General features: G+C 62.6%; 1 protein-coding gene across 2 annotated transcripts in view; it reads right to left on the reverse strand.

Moving 5' to 3' along the window:
• Positions 1 to 16,566, reverse strand: part of LOC136006867 (maestro heat-like repeat-containing protein family member 1) — a 56,178-nt gene that overhangs the window by 14,634 nt on the left and 24,978 nt on the right. For both annotated transcript variants that reach the window (XM_065664907.1, XM_065664906.1), the window contains 9 exons: positions 16,409 to 16,544; positions 13,525 to 13,620; positions 12,610 to 12,714; positions 12,344 to 12,479; positions 11,486 to 11,598; positions 10,659 to 10,811; positions 9,480 to 9,634; positions 8,732 to 8,897; positions 6,620 to 6,819 (listed from right to left, as the gene is read on the reverse strand). In XM_065664907.1, the coding sequence (XP_065520979.1) occupies positions 6,620 to 6,819; positions 8,732 to 8,897; positions 9,480 to 9,634; positions 10,659 to 10,811; positions 11,486 to 11,598; positions 12,344 to 12,479; positions 12,610 to 12,714; positions 13,525 to 13,620; positions 16,409 to 16,544 (1,260 nt within the window). The remainder of the gene's footprint in view (positions 1 to 6,619; positions 6,820 to 8,731; positions 8,898 to 9,479; positions 9,635 to 10,658; positions 10,812 to 11,485; positions 11,599 to 12,343; positions 12,480 to 12,609; positions 12,715 to 13,524; positions 13,621 to 16,408; positions 16,545 to 16,566) is intronic.

Raw genomic sequence — 16,566 nt, forward strand, 5'->3', positions numbered from 1 at the left:
TAGGTTAGGATCGGTTAGGTTAGATGAGGTTGGGTTAGGTCAGGTTAGGATTGATCAGGTTAGATGAGGTTGGGTTAGATCAGGTTAGATGACGTTGATTCAGGTCAGGTTAGGTCAGGTAGGTTAGGATCAGTCAGGTTAGATGAGGTTGGGTTAGGTCAGGTTAGGATCAGTTAGGTTAGACTAGGTTGGGTTAGGTCAGGTTAGATGAGGTTGGTTTAGGTCAGGTTAGGTCAGGTTAGGATCGGTTAGGTCAGGTTAAGCTTGGTCAGGTCAGGTTAGATTAGGTTGGGTTAGGCCAGGTCAGGTCAGGTTTAGGAAGCTGCCTGCCCTGCCTGCAGCCCATCTGGTAGCCATAGATTGGGTTAGGTCAGGTTAGACTGCGTCAGGCCAGGTGAGGATAGGTTAGGTCAGGTTAGATTGGGTCAGGTCAGGTTAGATTGGGTTAGGTCAGGTTAGGATAGGTTAGGTCAGGTTAGGTTAGGTCAGGTTAGATTGGGTTAGGTCAGGTTAGATTGGGTTAGGTCAGGTTAGGATAGGTCAGGCCAGGTCAGGTCAGGTTTAGGAAGCTGCCTGCCCTGCCTGCAGCCCATCTGGCAGCCATAGATTGGGTTAGGTCAGGTTAGACTGGGTCAGGTTTAGGAAGCTGCCTGCCCTGCCTGCAGCCCATGTGGCAGCCATAGATTGGGTTAGGTCAGGTTAGACTGCGTCAGGCCAGGTGAGGATAGGTTAGGTCAGGTTAGATTGGGTCAGGTCAGGTTAGATTGGGTTAGGTCAGGTTAGGATAGGTCAGGTCAGGTTAGATTGGGTCAGGTCAGGTTAGGTTGGGTCAGGTCAGGTTAGATTGGGTCAGGTCAGATTAGATTAGGTTAGGTCAGGTTAGGATAGGTCAGGCCAGGTCAGGTCAGGTTTAGGAAGCTGCCTGCCCTGCCTGCAGCCCATCTGGCAGCCGCAGGCTGGGTTAGGTGAGGTCAGGTTAGGTCAGGTTAGATTAGGTCAGGCTTAGGAGGCTCCTGTCCTGCCTGCAGCCCATCTGGCAGCCATAGAGCAGCAGCAGAAGCAGCTCCTGGTCCCGGGCCAGGCGGGTGCCTGGGGCTGGGATGAGTTATGGGAGAGCTTCAGCCCAGAGCTCAGCGCTACTTCATCTACCCCGTGACGTGTGTCCTGAATCCCGTCCAGCACGACGGGCCGGCGGGCAAGAAGCCCAGAACTACTCTAACAAAGGGGTTTTGGCCTTAAGGTTTTATAGGCAGGGATTATTTTGCTGCAAGCCCAGCGCAACATATGGGAAACATACGTTATCCTGTCATAACAGCCCGAATGTGAGCCATGGATAGATCCCAGCCTTCCATGGAAGCGAAGGGAAAGTCTCTGCCACACACACAAAGAAAACATCACTTAGGAAGAGGGTCTCAGTGTGGAATAAAGACCGGTTTGGGTTGAAGGGAGCTTAAAGCTCCTCCAGCTCCAAGCCCTGCATGGGCAGGGACCCCTTCCACTGGAGCAGGGGGCTCCATCTCCATCCAACCTGGCCTTGGGCACTGCCAGGGATGGGGTCGTGTTGAGCTTCTCCCCCCCCCAGCACCCCCGGTCCTGCTCCTCAGGCTCCAGCCCCTCTGCCCCAGCCTGGATCCGGGCTGGGATGGCCCCGAGCCAGGGCCAGGACCTTGCCCTTGGCCCGGTTGAGCCCCAGGAGGTTCCCCCCTGTCCCGACCCCTCCGATCCCAGCCCTTTCCCCCAGTGTCCCTGCACCAGCAGCTCGGGGCCAGCGCTGCCTCGCTGAGGGGGCTCAATCCCACTGCCCATGGGGCCCGCAGAGACACGGAACAGGGCCACTGCCACCACGGAGCCCTGAGGAGCATCCCTCATCACTGCTCTCCACTCGGACACTGAGCCATGGACCACAACCCTTTGAGCGCGAGCACCCAGCCAAGTCCTGACCCCCGGTCCTGTGCTTCTCTGATTCCATCAGCCCCACAGCTCAAACCCGCACCCTATCCTGCCACGTAGCCTAGGAAAGCTCCAGCGGGATTCATCTCCTTGCGGCCCAAGCGAACAGCGACAAAACCCTTCCGCAGGATGCTCATGCGCAACCCGGGCCCGTGAGCCTCGCACCAGCTCCGGGTTACGGACACCAGCTCCGCTCCAGCCTTCCCAAGGATCCCACTGCCAGCCCCATCCCAGGCGCTCCTGCTCCCCACGAGCAGTGAGTGCAGGGGGTTAAGCCCCCGCGCAACCGGAGCTGCTTCAAGCGGCTCATTTCCAAGCTCTGCTTTTTCCACAGTGTCCTATAGACACTTCCTTCCTCTCCAGCAAGAGCCCGGCTCTTCCAAGCTCCCTTTCCTGCCAAACGATCATATTCACCTCCACCAGCTCGCTCCGGCATTTAAAGATGATGAAGCCTCAGAATCCAACACGCGGACAGGAAATGACTTTGATATTGGAACCAGCTCCTGGGACCGGGCTGGAATTCCACATCCCGCGGTGGCTCCGCGCGTCGGACAAAGCCTGATCCCCCCCCATCCATCAGTGCCTTCATGGATGCGCAGCCACGGACACCGGCTGGTGCTCGCACAGAGCCACGCACTGGTCCCTGCCCTTGGGCAGGCAGAGAGCACAGACTGGGCTGGGATGAAGGGAGCTTAAAGCTGTTCCAGCTCCAAACCCTTGTGTCCAACCTGGCCTCGAGCACTGCCAGGGATGGAGCATCCCCAACTTCTCCCTTCACCCCCTGCCAGTGCCCCAGCACCCTCATGGGGAAGAACTCCCCAAGATCCCATCAACTCTTCCCTCTTCCTCCCCATCCCATCCCTGCCTCCCTTGGCCCAAGCCCCTCTCCAGGCTCCCTGCAGCCCCTTCGGGCCCTGGAGCTGCTCTCAGGTCTCCCCTTCATGCAGCAGAGGGGCAGGATCCCCTCCCTGCACTGCTGCTCCTGCTCTGGGTGCACCCAGCACACGGGGGGGTTCTGGGTCGGGTCCTGGGGAGCTTCTCCCCCCCCATTCGCTCCATTCTCCAGGGGTTTTCCACACCCCTGAAGACCAAGCAGGGATCTGAAGCCCAGCACATCTGGGAGCGGTGATGAAGGAGCTCTGCTCCCTCCCTGAGGACACCGGTGCTGTGTGGTACCCACTGTTGTGATCCCAAGGGAGCAGCGCGGAGCATCACCAGTGGTGTAAGCCATGGGGACCAGCACGAAGTCCCTTCAGGGTCATCCTGAGCAGCTCCACCAAGCAAAGCCCAAGGCCAAGGCGTCCACCTCCGTCAGCAGGAGGGAGCAGCCAGAGAGGGACCAGGGGGGTCTCCCTCATCTGGGATGGGGGGGATCCGGGATGTGGGGGATCCCACTTCTAAGATGTGCCGCTGAAGAGCTGCTGGTTCCCCTTGGCACATTGGCGTTCCACACAACAGGACCTGGAGGCGCTTGCACCCTGATGCTTCCCTGTTGGAATGGCCTTGCTGCCCCAGACAGGAGCCTGCCCCAGCAACATGGAGGCTCCTCCAGCCCCACTTCCATGGACGGAGCTCAGCACGTTCTGGTTCGTGTCCCTGGTGCTGTGTGGACTCCAGATGCTGCTGGAGAAGCGCGGCTGTTTCTGGCTCCTTCCCCCCTTCCCTGGGAGGCAACCGGTTGCTTCAGGTTTCCTTCAGCATTCCCAGTGTTATGGCACAGGGTCCGGCCGGGATCAGCCCGTCCAGGAGTCGGGAAGTGGGAAGAGCCTGAGGAGAACAGCCAGTTCTGGCAGCAGGAGCCCAAAGCCACAAAGGCAGCAGGAGCATCGCTCGCATGGGGGGATCCGCATGCAGAGCGCGGAGCTGCTGCGCAGGAGACCCCAGGGGACATGGAAAGTGCCACCGGGGAATGGTGCCGCCAGCACCACAGCAGCCACGGCGCAAGCCCGGAGCAGCCACCACCAACCTGCCCCAGCAGGTCAGGAGCTAACTTCATCCTAACACATGGCCCCAATAGAACACTGCGCAGAGCCCAGCACCACCACCCACAGCAGGACCTGAGAGCGGCTCCAGTGCCCAAAGGGGATGCAGGGAGCCTGGAGAGGGGCTTGGGCCAAGGGAGGCAGGGATGGGATGGGGAGGAAGAGGGAAGAGGTGATGGGATCTTGGGGAGTTCTTCCCCATGAGGGTGCTGGGGCACTGGAATGGGTTGAAGGGAGAAGTTGGGGATGCTCCATCCCTGGCAGTGCTCGAGGCCAGGTTGGACACAGGGGCTCGGAGCCCCCTGCTCCAGTGGAAGGGGTCCCTGCCCGCAGTTGGAGCTGGAGGAGCTTTAAGCTCCCTTCATCCCACCCCATTCCATGATCCTAAGGCAGAGCCCACCACGGTTCCAGACGGGGGCTCTGCTCCCAGTGCCCCCGCTCCAGTGGCTTTACGTGGGTAAGGAACCGGCCTTTCCTCGCCCCTGGGATGTGATAAATGAGCTGTCAAATGCTGCCGAAGCCCTTCCCGGTCGCTGCTGCTTTCCCTGGTGCCTCTGTGGGCTCCTCCAGCCTTTGTTTTCCTCTCGCAGCACTAAGAATAGCCTGGAACAAGGCCGGAACTCCCGGAGGATGAGGCTGGAAGCGAGGGCAGAGCCTCCCCAAGCTGCCAAGCGCGGCTCCGGAGCAGCCAGCGGGAGCCTGGAGAAGCAGCTCCGAGGGCTCCCTGCAGCACCTCTGCCCCTGGCGAGGGGTTAACCCCAACCCCACGCACCCCAAGGGCTCTAAGGCACATCCAGCCTTAGATGTGCTTTGTGGCTGTGGATGCAGCCACACAGGGCACAGGCAATGGCTGGAGCCAGTGCCCGGCACCCTCCGGTCCACAGGGAGGTGAGGACCTGCGTACACGGGGGGATGCGTTCCCTGAGCCCATCACACCGTGGGTCCAGCCCCACGCGACACGGAGGGGACCAGGGCTCGCCTAAGGTGGGCTCTGCTGCAGGGCACCCACTTGGCCTGGCACAAAGGCTCTGCTGGAAACATCCGGGAGCTGACGGCGCTCCGAAGGGCAAAGAGTGCTGGCGCTCAGAGCGATGGGGAACGATCACAGGAGCACGGAATGGGTTGGGTTGGGAGGGACCTCAAAGCCCGTTCACTTCCAAGGCACTGGAATGGGTTGCTCGGAGAAGCTGTGGCTGCCCCATCCCTGGCAGTGCCCAAGGCCAGGTTGGACACAGGGGCTCGGAGCCCCCTGCTCCAGTGGAAGGGGTCCCTGCCCTGGCAGGGGTTGGAGCCGGAGGAGCTTTAAGGTCCCTTCAAACCCAACCCATTCCATGATTCCATACGACCGAGACGCTGCAGCCACAGACTTTGGCTGCATCCCGCTTCCTTCCGCATCCTCTCTGGAAGCAGAGCTGTCACCCGCAGCACAGCTCAGGCTGTCACCCACAGCACGACTCAGGCTGTCACCCACAGCAGGGCTCAGGCTGTCACCCACAGCACGACTCAGGCTGTCACCCACAGCACGACTCAGGCTGTCACCCACAGCACGGCTCAGGCTGTCACCCACAGCAGGGCTCAGGCTGTCACCCACAGCAAGGCTCAGGCTGTCACCCACAGCAGGGCTCAGGCTGTCACCCACAGCAAGGCTCAGGCTGTCACCCACAGCAAGGCTCAGGCTGTCACCCACAGCAGGGCTCAGGCTGTCACCCACAGCACAGCTCAGGCTGTCACCCACAGCAGGGTCAGGTTGTCACCCTCAGTTTGTCACCCTCAGTCTGTCACCCTCAGGCTGTCACCCTCAGGCTATCACCCTCAGTTTGTCACCCTCAGTCTGTCACCCACAGTCTGTCACCCTCAGGCTGTCACCCTCAGTCTGTCACCCTCAGTCTGTCACCCACAGTCTGTCACCCTCAGGCTGTCACCTGCAATCTGTCACCCTCAGTTTGTCACCCCCAGTCTGTCACCCTCAGTCTGTCACCCTCAGTTTGTCACCCACAGTCTGTCACCCTCAGTCTGTCACCCTCAGTTTGTCACCCTCAGTCTGTCACCCTCAGTTTGTCACCCTCAGTCTGTCACCCCCAGTCTGTCACCCTCAGTCCGTCACCCTCAGTCTGTCACCCTCAGGCTGTCACCCCCAGTCTGTCACCCTCAGTCTGTCACCCTCAGGCTGTCACCCTCACTCTGTCACCCTCAGTTTGTGACCCTCAGTCTGTCACCTGCAATCTGTCACCCTCAGTCTGTCACCCTCAGTTTGTCACCCTCAGTCTGTCACCCTCAGGCTGTCACCCCCAGTCTGTCACCCTCAGTCTGTCACCCTCAGTTTGTCACCCTCAGTCTGTCACCCCCAGTCTGTCACCCTCAGTCCATCACCCTCAGGCTGTCACCCTCAGGCTGTCACCCCCAGTCTGTCACCCTCAGTCTGTCACCCTCAGTTTGTGACCCCCAGTCTGTCACCCCCAGTCTGTCACTCCCAGTCTGTCACCCTCAGTCTGTCACCCTCAGTTTGTGACCCCCAGTCTGTCACCCTCAGTCTGTCACCCTCAGTTTGTGACCCCCAGTCTGTCACCCTCACTTTGTCACCCTCAGGCTGTCACCCGCAGTCTCTGTGCCCCCGTCTCCCTCCCCATGCTCAGCACCCGCTGCTCCGGAGCTACCCCAGCCCCTCGGGGCTGGCAGGGGCCGGGTACCTGCAGGGCTGGAGGCTGCGGGGCGCGGGGCCCTGGCTGCTGCCGCTCCTCCTCTCCCTGCTCTGCAGGCTCTTGGGTAGCTGCACACCCACGGCGCAGCTGAGGCGCAGCAGGAGGGTCACGAAGAGCGGTGCGTAGAGCCCCAGCACCGCCGGCCCGGCCTCGGGCGCAGACATGATCTCATAGAGAGCGCACGTGGCCTGCGGAGAGAGACGGGAGCGGGGCCGGGGGCTGAGCAGGGGTCCCCCTGCACCCCGCGGGGAGCTGTCGGTGCAGGGCAGGGGTTTCGCTGCGGCAGCACCGGGAGCGGCAAAGCGAAGCATCAGGGAGGGGATGGAGGGGTGGGAGGAGGGGGAATGGGTCCAGCCTGGATGGGATGGGATGAGGGGGAATGGATTCAACCCGGAGGGATGGGATGAGGGGGAATGGATTCAGCCTGGATGGGATGGGATGAGGGGGAATGGATTCAACCTGGATGGGATGAGGGGGAATGGATTCAACCTGGAGGGATGGGAGGAGGGGAAATGGATCGAGCCTGGATGGGATGAGGGGGAATGGATTCAGCCTGGACGGGAGGAGGGGGAATGGATTCAACCTGGATGGGATGAGGGGGAATGGATTCAGCCTGGACGGGAGGAGGGGGAATGGATTCAACCTGGATGGGATGAGGGGGAATGGATTCAGCCTGGAGGGATGGGATGAGGGGGAATGGATTCAGCCTGGATGGGGTGGGAGGAGGGGGAATGGATTCAGCCCGGAGGGATGGGAGGAGGGGGAATGGATTCAGCCTGGAGGGATGGGATGAGGGGGAATGGATTCAGCCTGGATGGGATGAGGGGGAATGGATTCAGCCTGGAGGGATGGGATGAGGGGGAATGGATTCAGCCCAGAGGGATGGGAGGAGGGGGAATGGATTCAGCCTGGATGGGATGAGGGGGAATGAATTCAGCCCGGAGGGATGGGAGGAGGGGGAATGGATCGAGCCTGGATGGGATGAGGGGGAATGGATTCAGCCCGGAGGGATGGGAGGAGGGGGAATGGATTCAGCCTGGAGGGATGGGATGAGGGGGAATGGATTCAGCCTGGATGGGATGAGGGGGAATGGATTCAACCTGGATGGGATGAGGGGGAATGGATTCAACCCAGAGGGATGGGAGGAGGGGGAATGGGTCCAGCCTGGAGGGATGGGAGGAGAGGGAATGGATCGAACCTGGAGGGATGGGATGAGGGGGAATGGATTCAACCTGAAGGGATGGGATGAGGGGAATTTATTCAGCCTGGAGGGATGGGAGGAGGGGGAAAGGATCGAGCCTGGAGGGATGGGAGGAGGGGGAAAGGATCGAGCCTGGAGGGATGGGAAGAGGGGGAATGGATTCAAGGTGTCAGAGGGGAGACTGAGATTGGATCATGGGAAGTTCTTCCCCATGAGGGTGCTGGGGCACTGGCAGGGGTTGAAGGGAGAAGTTGGGGCTGCCCCATCCCTGGCAGGGCTCAAGGCCAGGTTGGACCCAGGGGCTCGGAGCCCCCTGCTCCAGTGGAAGGGGTCCCTGCCCATGGTTGGAGCTGGAGGAGCTTTCAGCTCCCTCCATCCCACATCACCCCAGCATCCTCTCTGCCCCAGCGGGTCCCCTCCACCTCCCACCGCAGCTCTCCTGGAGCCGCTCCTTGGGGAGCTCGGCATTCCCGGCCTGCGGAGGTTTGGACTTTGCCCCCCGGGGGAGGACGAGCAGGTCCAGGAGCTCGTGCTTTGGGGGCAGGAGGAGGACACAGACGCAGCGGATGCCCTATTGAGGCGGGGTGAGGCGTGCGGGGGCAGAAGCAGCGCGGATCGGAGGGGAGCCCATCGCACAGGCGCTGCAGCAGGAGGAAACCGGCCCCGCAGGGGCTGCCAAGCTGGCTCCAGCTCTGGGAGAGATCAAATGCAAAGCATCCCCCCCCCTGCCCCGGGGACCGGCACCTGAGGGGGCTTTACGAGCCGGTGCCTGGGCTCTAATGGGCATTGCAGAGCCAGGTGTTGGCAACCCCCTTCCCGAGCCAAAGGGAAGCGCTGCAGGTGTGGGGCACGGGCTCCATGGGGCCGGGATGCGGGTGGCACGGCAGCGGGATACTCACAGCCAGGGGCAGAGGGGTGGCGATGCGCTCCGAGGCGCTGCCCAGCAGGAAGCTCTTGCTCTCCTTGTATGGCACATCCCTGTTCACCTTCTCCAGGAGCTGCTCCAGGATCTGCGAGGTGAGGGCGGGCTCGGTGGCCAGGGACCTCCACATGGTGCACGTGTGGCTGGGGGAGAGGACAGGAGGGAAGGGAGGGAGCTTTGGCACCGGGTGCTGGCCGCGCAAGCACCGCATCCCTCCGTGAGCCGGGGAACACTTGGGGGGCCCAGCACCCAGCACACTGGAACCGGGGTGAGGAGCACGTCACTGTCTCACCCAGGACAGGAGCCGACTGCTCCGGGATGAAGGGAGCTTAAAGCTCCCCCAGTTCCAACCCCGGGCAGGGACCCCTTCCACTGGAGCAGGGGGCTCCGAGCCCCTGTGTCCAACCTGGCCTGGGGCAGCCACAGCCGCTCAAGGCTCAGCCTGGCGCTGGCACGGGAGGCCGAAGCCGTGCCATAAAGCAGCCCTGAGCACCCCAAGGTGCCACGCTCGCCTCTCCGGAGCCACCTTTGCTGCCCAGCAAATCCCCCCCCCCTTTGGAAGGGCAGCTCCGCAGCCGCGCTGCTCCACAGGGCAATTCCAGCTGGAGCCCGTTACTGCTGCGAGGTGCCAAAACTTAACCACAGCTCTAAGCCGAAGCTGTGCCAAAGCCCAGGAGCACGAGCGCACGTGCTGGGGCTGGGTGGCCCGAGGAGCAGGGCAGGACCTGTCGAAGGGCAGCGCGCTGGCCAGCAGGCTGGCCACCACCACGCTCGTGTGCTGGGAGGCCAGGATGTAGACGGTCTGCTGGGCAGCCTTGCGGATGTGCTCCTCATCCACCTCCTCCAGCTTGCTGTGGATGATGCTCATGATGTCGGGGACCTGCGGAAAGGAGGGCCAGAGGCACCAGGCTGAGCACTGGGACATCCTGTGTCCGCCTGCGGGCCCCTCGCTGCAACGGAGATGTTGAGGGGCTGGAGTGGGGCCAGAGAAGGGCAATGGGGCTGGTGCAGGGCCTGGAGCACAGCGGGGATGGGGAAGGGCTGAGGGAGCTGGGGGGTTCAGATGGAGAAGAGAAGGCTCAGGGGGACCTGATGGCTCCCTACAAGTGCCTGCCAGGAGGATGGAGCCAGGAGGGGCTGGGCTCTGCTCCCAAGGAACAAGGGATGGGACAAGAGGAACCGGCCCCAAGCTGCCCCAGGGCAGGGTCAGATGGAGCTGAGGAACAATTCCTGCCCTAGAGGGTGCTCAGCATTGGAAGGGGCTGCCCAGGGCAGGGCTGCGGGCACCGGCCCTGCGAGTGCTCACACCCCCTCAGTGCCATGGGGCAGGGTTGGCCTTGGCAGGGCTGGGGTAAGGGTTGCACTGGATGAGGTTAAGGGGCTTTTTCCCCCTGGCTGGTTCCATGACCGATTCTGTGAGGTGCTGAGCACCCTGTGTCACTGTCAGGACAGTCCCTGCAGCCAGGACCCGCGTGTCCCAGCCCCTCGGGCCGCCCAGGCAGGCAATGGGACTTGAGAAGACAACGCGGGTGGGCAGAGCATCAGGCTCCAACCCCTGCCTTCTGCTGGAGCAGGGTGCTCCAAGCCCCATCCAACCTGGCCTTGGGGCAAGTGTTCCTCTGGCCCGCAACAGCCACGGCTGATACGAGGGTTAAACACCTCCCTTCTCCCACCAGGGATGGACCCTTCCCTGTGCTGGGTATCCCACTCCTGCCATGACCTTGAGCCTCCTGGAGCATCCCAGCCCCTAACAGAGGATCCCAGCACTCCCAGCAAAGCAGCACTGGAGCTGCCAGTGGGAATGTGTGGGGCTAACCCCAGGGGAGGGCTGCAGCCCTATGGGAGGCACCAAGACCTGCCCGGAGCTGCTTTCCCCCCAACCCAGCCCGAGGCCAAGAGCTCACCTTCTCCTGCAGCACTGCGCCACGCTCCTTGAGCAGGGAGTTGATGATGACGGTGGCTGCGCGGGAGCAGTTCCTGTCGGGGTCCACCAGCCCCTCGAAGAGGGCGAGCAGGAGGCTCAGGAGCTGCTCCGGAGGGATGCGCTTCCCCACTACCTGCAGGGAGCACAGCGGGAGCTGAGCACCACGCGCGGCCCCGTCCAACGGAACGACCTCGCTCAGCGCGGAGCCCACAGGAGAGCCCACAGCGGAGGCGATGCTCTCCTGGGACCCCCCTCGCATCCTGTGGGCAGCTCGGGGGTCCCCAGTGCAAGGGGGACGTGGAGCTGCTGGAGCGGCTCTGCCCTGGGGCCAGGCTGGGAGAGCTGGGGGGGGGCAGCCTGGAGAAGGGAAGGGGCCTGAAGGGGAGCCCTGAGAGCAGCTCCAGGGCCTGAAGGGGCTGCAGGGAGCCTGGAGAGGGGCTTGGGCCAAGGGAGGCAGGGATGGGATGGGGAGGAACGGCTTTAAAGTCCCTTCCCACCCAAACCATCACGATCCTACAATGGAGGGGAGCAAGGGTCAGGCCATAGCCCTGAAGGATGCAAGATGCCACCAGCACCACGCCGATGGTGCCATCAGCACCACTGGAGAACCCGGAGCTCAGGTTGTGCATCAGACCTGGGAAGGGTCGCGCTGAGCCCCAGCCCAGCCAGGCGGGAGTCCCTGTGTGCACGGACCTCGCTGTGGGGCACTGACCCCCAAAGAGGGCACCGGCAGCTTCGCCATAGGGCTGAGATCCTCTGAGCACCCTTGCAGAGCCCGCGGCCACGCTGGGCTCACGCTGCACTTACCATGGCCAGGTTGGTGCAGGTGTGGAAGAGGACGGTGAAGTCGGGCTCCTCCAGGCCTTGCTTCAGAGCCTTCAGCCCCTCCACCATCTCATCCCTGTGGTCCCGGGCGAAACCTGCATCCGAGCGGCAGCGGTCACGGAGCGGCATTCCTTGTATCCCGCACCCCAGAGAGACCTCCACGCGCTGCAGAGCTGGGGTTTACCCCTGAGCTGGCCCAGCTTACAGGGAGGAGGAAGGAACTCAAGGGCCAGAAGCGCTTGTGCTGCTCTGGGATGCAGGAGCAGAGCATCTTAAAGGGTCTCTTCCAACCCAAGTGGTTCAGTGACTCCCGTAGAAAGCCTCTCCTGGTGCTGAGGGCTTCGCTTGCCTCAGTGCCTCCATCCGAAGGGGAGGACTGACCTCTCCTGGAGACGGGAGGAAGGCCAGGCTCAACCCGGCGCTTGCCTGGAGAGCATAAAGGGGCTCCGGGAAACCTGGAGAGGGGCTTGGGACAAGGGATGGAGGGGCCAGGCCAAGGGGAATGGCTTGAACCTGCCCGAGGGGAGACTGAGATGAGCTCTTAGGCAGAAGCTCTTCTCTGTGAGGGTGCTGAGGCGCTGGCACAGGGTGCCCGGAGAAGCTGTGGCTGCCCCATCCCTGGCAGTGCTCAAGCCCAGGTTGGATGGAGCTTGGAGCAAGCTGCTCCAGTGGAAGGGGTCCCTGCCCTGGCTGGGGTTGGAGCTGGAGGAGCTTTAAGCTCCCTTCATCCCAACCCATTCCACAGTCATCACACATGCGGAGGGATGGGATGTGCATCCCTGTGCCCATTGCGGGGAGCAGGGCAGCAGCTCCCCCCCGCCTGCAGCAGCCTGCGCTCACCCTCGTAGCAGAGCTGGATGTAGAGCAGGCAGTAGACGCAGTCCACGGCGTGCAGGCGGACGCTGGGCACCGCATCCGAGCAGCGCGGCGAGAAGAGGGCGATGAGGACGCTGAGGTTGTAGAAGGGGATCACGGTCTGTGGGGACAAAGGGGGGACCCCTGAGCAGGGAGAGCAGGGGCACAGCACCCCCCCGCGCCCACAGAGCCCATCTCCTGCTCAGCACGGGGGGTGCGGGGGGTGCAGGATGAGGCCCAGGGTCACTCACGCTGACGTTGAGTGTGCTCAGGTAGAAGTCCAACAGCGCGGCGCTGACCTCCACTGCCCGCTGCCGCTCGTGGTCCTTGCTCGACTTGATCCAGGGGCCTAAATGCTGCAGGGGAGAGCATCGTATCCATGAGGAGAGGCTGAGGAAGATGGGGCTGCTCAGCCTGGAGAAGAGAAGGCTGCGTGGGGACCTCAGAGCAGCTTCCAGTACCTGAAGGGGGCCTATAGGGATGCTGGGGAGGGACTCTTCATCAGGGACTGCAGTGACAGGACAAGGGGGAACGGGTTCAAACTGAAACAGGGGAAGTTTAGATTGGATCTAAGGAGGAAATTCTTTCCTGTGAGGGTGCTGAGGCACTGGAATGGGTTGCCCAGGGAGGTTGTGAATGCTCCATCCCTGGCAGTGTTCAAGGCCAGGTTGGATGAAGCCTTGGGTGGGATGGTTTAGTGTGAGGTGTCCCTGCCCACGGCAGGGGGGTTGGATGCGGATGAGCTCAAGGTCCTTTTCCAACCCTGCCTATATCCAGTCTATCAGGAAGGAGAGGAGCAGCTCAGCCGCTTTGCCTTGGCCAGCCCAGGGCGCCTTCAGGCTGTAGGAACCAGCCCTGGCACCCAACAGCCCACCTGGGCTCGTGGCCAGCCCAGCTCCGGGGCTCTGCCTCTCGGTGAGGCTCCGTGTGCAGGTCCCCTGCTAACAGAGACCCCCTCCGGAGCCCTGAGCTGCCCACCCTGGCAAGAGGACACCAAGGCCCATAAAGACCTTGCCCCGAGCAGGCCGTGCGCAGGAGGATGCTGAGGGTCACACGGAGAAGCCAGGACCCATCTCGCTGACGCCAGCTCTGGGTCCAAAGCCCCACTGAACCCTCGGCTTCCCTGCTGGCCCCTGCAGAAGGCACCAGAGCCGGGCTGCACCCACCGCAAACATGTCCTGGAGCCCATGGGGGGTCAGGTTCCTCTGCAGGAGGCTCTTCAGCAGGTCTTTGAGGGCACTCATGGTGTCACCATACAGCACCTATGGGGGAGAGATGGGTCAGAGGCTCCCCAAGGGCCGCGCCGCATCCCAGAGCCACGGGTGCGCGCTCAATGCACCTCTTCTCAGCCTGTGCCGAGGTCCAGGCACCTCCAGCTTAGCCCGGACTGAAAGCCAGGGTGTAAATCAGCTGCACTGGGAGTGCTGGGAATGGGGTGGGAATTGGCACAATGGGGGCTGCGACCTGGGCCAAGGGCCAGCGCGCACCGGGGCTGAGCAGGGATGCTTCAGGGCAGGCTTTCCATTGGTGCTTCCCAGCCAGCCCCATCGGAATGAGCCCCGGGAGATGCTCAGGGATTCCTTTCAGGATGCATTTCGGGATGCAGAGGTTGTGGTGCAGTGACCTGATGGAGGGAAGGGCTGGGATCCAGAGGGATCGGGACAGGGGGGAACCTCCTGGGGCTCACCCCCAGTGCTGGGGGCACCCAGAGTGGGAGCAGTGGTGCAGGGGGGGGATCCTGCCCCTCTGCTGCTGAAGGGGAGACCTGAGAGCAGCTCCAGGGCCTGAAGGGGCTGCAGGGAGCCTGGAGAGGGGCTTGGGCCAAGGGAGGCAGGGATGGGATGGGGAGGAAGAGGGAAGAGGTGATGGGGTCTTGGGGAGTTCTTCCCCATGAGGGTGCTGGGGCACTGGCAGGGGGTGAAGGGAGAAGTTGGGGATGCTCCATCCCTGGCAGTGCTCGAGGCCAGGTTGGACACAGGGGCTCGGAGCCCCCTGCTCCAGTGGAAGGGGTTGGAGCTGGAGGAGCTTTCAGCTCCCTCCCAACCCAAACCAGGCTGGGGTTCTGTAACCTCCAAACCTCAGAAGCTCCATAGGAGGGCAGGGAAGCAGAAAGGGAATTCTTAATCCCAGCTCCGGGCCCGATGCCTGTGAGCACCAGGCAGGGGCAGCCCCGGGCTGCTCCTCACCTGGGCACAGCACCCATGGGGCCGAGCAGGGGCAGCTGCTGCCTTCCTGCAGCTCCCTTTGGAAAGGGCCCTTCTCCCCTCAGGCTCCAGCATCCCCTGGTCCCCCCAGGCCAGGAGCTCCTGCTCTCATTGCTTGCCCTGGTGAGGAGCTCGGGTTCCCCCCTGCCATCAGTGAGCAGAGGGGCCAGGCTGTGGGAGCTAAGGGAGCCGAGGAAACACCGGAGCCAGATCCCCCCTGCATGGATTGAATCTGGCCCCTTCCCACGGCTGATCCGCGGCTGGGGGCAGCTGGGGGCACAGGATGCACTTGTTGGCTCCTGGGAATGTGAGGAGGTCCCTGGATGCTGCCCCAAGCCCAACATCCAGGAGCAGCACCTAGGAACAAAGCTGGATCTTAACATCACATCGGCTTTGTGCTGCCAGAGCAGGCAACAGGGGGGCAGAACAGGCAGCTCCCTCCTGCTCCGGGTATTCCGGCTCCTTGGTACAGCATCCCCCTGCCTCCTCCGGGTATTCCTGCTCCTTGGTCCAGCATCCCCCTGCCTGCCCTTGGTATTCCTGCTCCTTGGTACAGCATCCTCCTGCCTGCTCCAGGTATTCCTGCTCCTTGGTACAGCATCCCCCTGCCTGCCCTGGGTATTCCTGCTCCTTGGTACAGCATCCCCCTGCCTGCTCCAGGTATTCCTGCTCCTTGGTACAGCATCCCCCTGCCTGCCCTGGGTATTCCTGCTCCTTGGTACAGCATCCCCCTGCCTGCCCTGGGTATTCCTGCTCCTTGGTACAGCATCCCCCTGCCTGTTACAGGTATTCCTGCTCCTTGGCACTGCATCCCCCCGCCTACCCTGGGTATTCCTGCTCCTTGGTCCAGCATCCCCCTGCCTGCCCCGGGTATTCCTGCTCCTTGGTACAGCATCCCGCTGCCTGCCCTGGGTATTCCTGCTCCTTGGTACAGCATCCCCCTGCCTGTTACAGGTATTCCTGCTCCTTGGTCCAGCATCCCCCTGCCTGCTCCAGGTATTCCTGCTCCTTGGTACAGCATCCTCCTGCCTGCCCTGGGTATTCCTGCTCCTTGGTCCAGCATCCCCCTGCCTGCTCCAGCTATTCCTGCTCCTTGGTCCAGCATCCCCCTGCCTGCCCTGGGTATTCCTGCTCCTTGGTACAGCATCCCCCTGCCTGCCCCGGGTATTCCTGCTCCTTGGTCCAGCATCCCCCTGCCTGCCCTGGGTATTCCTACTCCTTGGTACAGCATCCCCCTGCCTGCCCCGGGTATTCCTGCTCCTTGGCACTGCATCCCCCTGCCTGCCCCGGGTATTCCTGCTCCTTGGTACAGCACCCCCCTGCCTGCTCCAGGTATTCCTGCTCCTTGGTCCAGCATCCCGCTGCCTGCCCTGGGTATTCCTGCTCCTTGGTACAGCATCCCTCTGCCTGCTCCAGGTATTCCTGCTCCTTGGTACAGCATCCCTCTGCCTGCTCCAGGTATTCCTGCTCCTTGGTACAGCATTCCCCTTCCTGTCTTGGGTATTCCTGGTCCTTGGTACAGCATCCCCCTGCCTGCCCCGGGTATTCCTGCTCCTTGGTCCAGCATCCCCCTGCCTGCTCCAGGTATTCCTGCTCCTTGGTACAGCATCCCCCTGCCTGCTCCAGCTATTCCTGCTCCTTGGTACAGCATCCCCCGGCCTGCCCCGGGTATTCCTGCTCCTTGGTCCAGCATCCCCCTGCCTGCCCTGGGTATTCCTGCTCCTTGGTCCAGCATCCCCCTGCCTGCCCTGGGTATTCCTGCTCCTTGGTCCAGCATCCCCCTGCCTGCCCTGGGTATTCCTGCTCCTTGGTACAGCATCCCCCTGCCTGCCCTGGGTATTCCCACCTCCTTGGGAATGGCATCGCCGCCGTTCTCTTCCCTCTCCTTGGCCAGCTCCAGCGGTGGAAGCGCGAGCACTCCAGCCAGGCACGTGTCAATGAGCTCTGTCCGGTCAGGGTCACTCAAGTGGGGCTCCAGGATGCTGATCCCAGGTTAAGGAAGCA

Source organism: Lathamus discolor, unplaced genomic scaffold (genome assembly GCF_037157495.1).
Source record: "Lathamus discolor isolate bLatDis1 unplaced genomic scaffold, bLatDis1.hap1 Scaffold_76, whole genome shotgun sequence".
Classification (NCBI taxonomy): domain Eukaryota; kingdom Metazoa; phylum Chordata; class Aves; order Psittaciformes; family Psittacidae; genus Lathamus; species Lathamus discolor.